Raw genomic sequence first — 6000 nt, 5'->3', positions numbered from 1 at the left:
ATCATATACACTAAAAGCAAAGTAAAACTAATAATGTGCTCACTATCAAACATGAAAATTTACTTAAAAACAAGTATAATTAACTCTAAACGCCTATGATATGAGTGAATGAAATGAAGGGATTGTTAACTCTAAACATGGAAATTTATGGTGTTAGTCTTGAAAGTATTGTTTTAGTTCATTATTTCTTTTTTATGCATGGAAAGGATTGGATATGAAGCTAAAGATTATGAACATTTAACTTTGGTGAAGAGTTTATGGTCTTGTGTGTTTTCAACATAAATTTGGAATACGATGACCTATTTTTGAACTTGGGTATGGATTTTAATTTTGGGAGGTTGAGTTGTGAGAGGGTAGTGGTTTGTGCTGCTATGAAAGATTTTTGTTAGAGGAAGAAAATGACTAATCTTTTACTTAATTTTTTTTGGGTTAAAATATGATTAAAAAAAAAACATCATGAATATAAAAATGGAGATGATGTAGGGAAGAGAGGTGAAGAAATTAGGGAAGGGTATATGATTACAAAGATACAAAATGAGCTATAGTACAAAATTGAACAACAATTTAAGTAAACTCTAACTCAAAATACAAATATTCAAAATAACCAAACTAAGAAAAACATTTTTTAACATGTGAAACACATTATTATATAGAATCCAACCAAAAATTTGTTCAACTTTCAAAATCAAAACCAAAACCAAACCATAACTATATTTTCTATAGATATTTTTCTTATCTATCTTCATACCAATGACTTGTGTTTGACAAGCTGCAAGGGGTCAATGTGCCAACCAGACTATAACACCACTTCACCCCCCAAAGAAAAAGACTATAAAACCATCATAGTATTTGTATGTATTATGAAGTCATGGAATGTGAACAGCCTGGATCTAGTCAACATTTTTATTCTCCAAAAACATCATACATAGTATTTAGCATATGATTTTTTTTATTATATTATATAGCTGATTAAATTGACTTTTATATTCACATAGGACGAATCTCCTTAGCCACCTTGAATACTTTATATTTATACTATACCCCACCTCACAATACCATATAATAAAATAAAGACTTTATTAATAATGATGCAAGTTGTTAAGCATGTCCAAAAGAGTTTCCAACACATAGTGATTTTGGTTCTTTTCTTTGACCATTATCATTCAAACATGTTTCTACATCTAAACTAATTTTAAGTCTTTTTCAACATTTATGTCAATTTGCATCAAGTTTTCTTGTTTGATTTGTGTATAAGATAAGATATTTCTGTTAAATCATTATTATTATTATAGCTAGATAGATCAAGGTATACTTATGAATTATAATAATATTAGTATTACAGAGAAATTAAATCAGGAAGAAATTAACATGGGAACTGCTGCTCAAAGTTCTTCAGAAATCTATACAAGTGATAGTGAAAAGGGTTTTGCAATGGGTCATCACTCTTCTAGTTCACCTGAATTAGATGCAGGAGCAAAGTTTGTTCTTGTATCTCAAGGTTAGTATTTGATTGTTATTATTAGACTATAGTATGTTATTGTTACTATGTTGTTTATTGATTTAGTATATGGTTGTTGTGTTTGTAGGATCATGGTTACACTGTGGTTATCATTTGACAACATCTATTGTTGGACCTGTGATTCTTACACTTCCATTTACATTCACTCTTCTGGGTTGGTTTGGAGGAATTATTTGGCTGATCCTTGCTGGAGTTATTACATTCTATTCGTATAATCTTTTGTCTCTTGTCTTGGAACATCATGCTCAGCTCGGTCGTCGCCAGCTTAGGTTTCGAGATATGACTAGAGATATTTTAGGTTAATTTCTATCTTCACTTTGCTTTAGTACTTTTCTTTTCTTCTTATCATTGATTAGATCACCGCCGAGGTGTAGCGCAAGTGGTTGGTAAGCTACTCTGTCACAGACACGGCTGACACGTCTGGTTTCAGAGGTGTTGAAAGATTCATAATTTGATTGAAAATGTTGTTGCAGGACCTAGATGGGCAAAATACTATATAGGCCCTCTTCAATTTATCATATGCTTTGGGACAGTAATTGGTGGTCCTCTTGTAGGAGGAAAGAGTCTCAAGGTAATAACATCAAAAGGGTCATTTCATTTTTCTCTCTTATAGCTTTTATGAAAAAAAAATCAAATTTTGCATCTTTTTCTTCTTCTTGCAGTTCATTTACCAACTCTATCATCCAGAAGGAGGAATGAAGCTTTACCAATTCATTATTATATGTGGAGTTGTAACAATGGTTTTGGCTCAACTTCCATCTTTTCATTCCTTGAGACATATTAATCTCATTTCTCTGATTCTCTGTGTGACTTACGCGACGTTTCTAACGGTCGGTTCGATATACATTGGTAAGGAAAAGAAAACATAATGGCATTGGCAATGTATGACCGAAACCTGTCATTTGATTAATCCATCTGATTGTGTTTATTGTGTGACTCAATGCAGGTCACTCGAAAGACGCGCCGCCGAGACATTATTCTGTAAAGGGCTCTCATACAGATAAACTCTTTGGTGTCTTCAATGGTATTTCAATCATTGCTACATGTTATGCTAGTGGAATCATTCCAGAAATTCAGGTAAGTTTACCATCTTGTTATTTTTCCGAGAATAACTGTCGTAGACGGAATCAAATATATTGGTTTCGCCTTTGTAAGAGGCAAAATTGATTCCTATGCCGTAGAATATGGAACTTTTGCCTTGGTAATCAATTTCGCCTCTTTCAAAAGCGAAACCAAACATGAACCTCCCAAATCAATTTTTGTCACCGTAAAACCAAACACGGTTATTTAATTGTGACAGAATAAGAATCAAATGTACATGTCTAGTGACTAACTAGATACAATTTTTGTGCAATTTTGTAGGCAACTTTAGCACCTCCTGTGAAGGGAAAAATGTTCAAAGGATTATGTGTGTGTTATTCTGTTATATTAGCTACATATTTCAGTGTAGCTATTTCTGGTTATTGGGCATTTGGAAATGCATCTGGTGCAACAGTTCTTGCTAACTACATTGGAGAGACAAAGCTATTATTACCAAAATGGTTTTTCTTGATGACTAATATACTCATCCTTCTTCAAGTGTTCGGATTGACTGCGGTAAGAACAGCTAACTATACAGCGCAACTTGTTGTTTGTTTGTCTGCTATTTTTGTATAATAACTATAACTTGGTAATGTTACAGGTATATTTGCAACCGACAAACGAACTATTTGAAACGATTTTTGGAGATCCGAAAAAAGGACAGTTTTCGATGCGCAATGTCGTGCCGAGAGTACTGTCTAGGTCAATATCAGTAGCAGCAGCCACTCTCTTTGCAGCTATGTTGCCATTCTTTCCGGATATAATGGCATTGTTTGGAGCATTTGCTTTCATTCCTCTTGATTTCATTTTGCCTATGGTTTTTTTCAATATAACTTTCAAGCCTTCCAAACAAAGCTTAATATTTTGGGTGAATACATTGATTGGAGGAGGATCTTCAATTTTAGTTGTGATAGGTGGAATAGCATCAATTAGACAAATAGTCCTTGATGCTAAAACATATAGTTTATTTTCTGATTCTTAAATATGTATAAAAATTATAAATTGTAATATAGTGAGAAACAATACACAATTCATTTTTAAGTTACTTTATATGTTTTCTGATATTTAATATTATATCTGGGCATATTTGAAATAACAGTGAGTTTGACAAAATTCCAATGATAAGGTTATTTTATTAAAGGTTAATCATATGATCTGAATCTCGTATTTATTCTTATGGAAATTGAATAAAATTTGAAAAAGAAAAAAAAACAAAAAGGTGGAAAAATTGAAAAGGAAAATGAAATTAAAAAGAAAAAAAGAAAAAAAAAATTTGAAGGTGACATTGAAGTTATCTTGAATTTTGGCCATTTATGAAGTTTTCCTACACTCAACTATTACGTGAACATTATGTAAAAGGAATCTCAATTTCAACAATTATTAATTAAACCATAGATACACATAATTTAGACTGTTTACTATCACTAAATCATCCTAATTATTTAATTTTAATTAAAACTACTAAATTCACACTCATAAATAACATAAGGGTCATGCTAACGAGTGCTCCAGGGGCACTCTTTAAGCATTCTAATTAAAGAATATATTCTATAGAAAAGTTAACAATTTCAATTTCCGAGACAATTAATACACATATTATCAAGAAAAACTTACTATTTTAAGGCCTTAAAGAGTGCCCCTGGGACACTCGTTAGCATTTCCCATAACATAAATATAAATAAATTCACTGAATTTAAATTTACAATTAAAATAAATAAGAATTATTTTGATTTTTTGAGTATGAAAGTAATTAAGCAAAGCAAAGCAAAGCAATTCAAACCGATTCCATCGCTTCCGTTTCCGTTGGTATCTCCGCCGTCAGAATGAGTAACAAATCCACCGGAACAATGGTGGTTACCACCACCGCTACTACTCAACAGCCACAAGAAGTAGTTGAAACTCCGAAGAAGCCTTTCATCCCTTTCTTCCCCAATTTCAATTTCAACTTCAAACTCCCTCCTTTTTTCTTCCCACCAAAACAGCGCCAACAACATCAGCATCAGGGTGAGGAAGAAGGAAAGGCTCCGAATGTTGTGACGTTTCCGAAAACCGAACAATCTGCTGTTGTTATTCCTGCGCCTCTTCAGGCTCAAGCTGATTCTCAGGGCCTTTCTGCCAAGACTTCTGATCCCTTTAAGCTTTACCAGGTGTAGTATTCTTTTCATTTTCAGTTCTTCATTAGGTTAGGTTTACATTTTTTTCTGTAATTTTCAACCATATGTATTTATATATCGGATTAGGGTTTTGGTAATACACAAAAAAAAAAAAGACACGTGGTTTGTTAGGGTTTGATTGTGATATGATTGAGTGAAGATTTGTTTTGAAATTGGATGGTTCAAAATTGTGAATAATATTCTTGTTAGAAGTTTACTTTCATTCTTGTGTTTATTGGATTGGATACCTAATGTTAAGTAGTTGTTCACTATCTAAACTTGTTAGAAAATCGGAGTGAAAGAATCACTCTGATTTTTGGTCTTATTAAGTGAATTGTTTGAAATTGTGGTAAGTTTTGTAGCACCGACACCTCTGAAACAAATTATTATCAGTGTCAGCGTGAGTGATAAGTGATGACTTTGATGAGTTTTTAAAAAATTACTCCATTTTGTTTACAGATTTATGCAGTAGGAGCATTCCTTGTTTCGAGTTGGATTTGGGCAAGGTGGAATGAGAGGAAGGCTCGAGGGAGGTCTCCGAATGACGAAGATGATGGAACTGGATCACAGGAAAATGAATAGATATTTGTAGTACTTGTATACAATAATGATGCTACTTGAATATTTTCACACTGTTTCAAAGAAAAATTTGTTTCATTTTCTTCAGAGTTGAGCTACTCGCATCAGAGGTCAATAGTTAGAAATTAACCACCAAAACTATCTTTCTCTACAATTCTAGAACGTTGAGACCTTACAATTCTTGAATCACCATGATGAAAAAGTTACAATAAACTCTTTTAAATCGGAGTTGAATCACTATTTTTACTCCCTCTGTTGGTGTTATTCCCGGATAAACTAATACACTTGCATATCATCTTAGTGAATTTTTCCTTGGAATTGTCACTCTTATAAACTAACTTTTCGAATCTTTTATTCATAAAACGGATCATAAATAGTTAAAGTTATCCTGGTTGCAGTACTCGTATATATGGGATGAGATTGTTAGATAATTTATAATAGGCTAAATTACAGAATTGGTCTCTCTGGATTATGCACTGTTCATGACCAAAACCGTGAGAATACCAACCAAAACTGTTTAAAAAGAAAACGGGGGACCAAAACCGTGAGAATACCAAAACAGGGACTAAAATTGTAATTTAACCTTTATAATATTTCCAGTTTTTAACATGGAATGAGATTGTTAGATACTTTATAATATTTCCAGTTTTTAACATGGAGTTCCAGATT

At 32.6% G+C, this 6000-nt stretch overlaps 1 protein-coding gene across 1 annotated transcript; it reads left to right on the top strand.

The window, feature by feature from the left end:
- The first annotated feature begins 1113 nt into the window (after positions 1-1113).
- On the top strand, positions 1114-5418 carry LOC131624837 (GABA transporter 1-like). Its single transcript, XM_058895757.1, has 8 exons — positions 1114-1498; positions 1587-1817; positions 1993-2090; positions 2182-2368; positions 2466-2596; positions 2882-3115; positions 3201-4746; positions 5212-5418. The coding sequence occupies exons 1-7, from the start codon at positions 1315-1317 to the stop codon at positions 3579-3581; spliced, it is 1446 nt and encodes a 481-aa protein (XP_058751740.1). The 5' UTR covers positions 1114-1314; the 3' UTR covers positions 3582-4746; positions 5212-5418.
- Positions 5419-6000: the final 582 nt, after the last annotated feature.

The sequence above is a fragment of the Vicia villosa genome, unplaced genomic scaffold (assembly GCF_029867415.1).
Source record: "Vicia villosa cultivar HV-30 ecotype Madison, WI unplaced genomic scaffold, Vvil1.0 ctg.000163F_1_1, whole genome shotgun sequence".
NCBI lineage: Eukaryota > Viridiplantae > Streptophyta > Magnoliopsida > Fabales > Fabaceae > Vicia > Vicia villosa.
The sequence above is the reverse complement of the archived record's forward strand: the minus strand, read 5'-3'. Positions and strand labels throughout refer to the sequence as shown.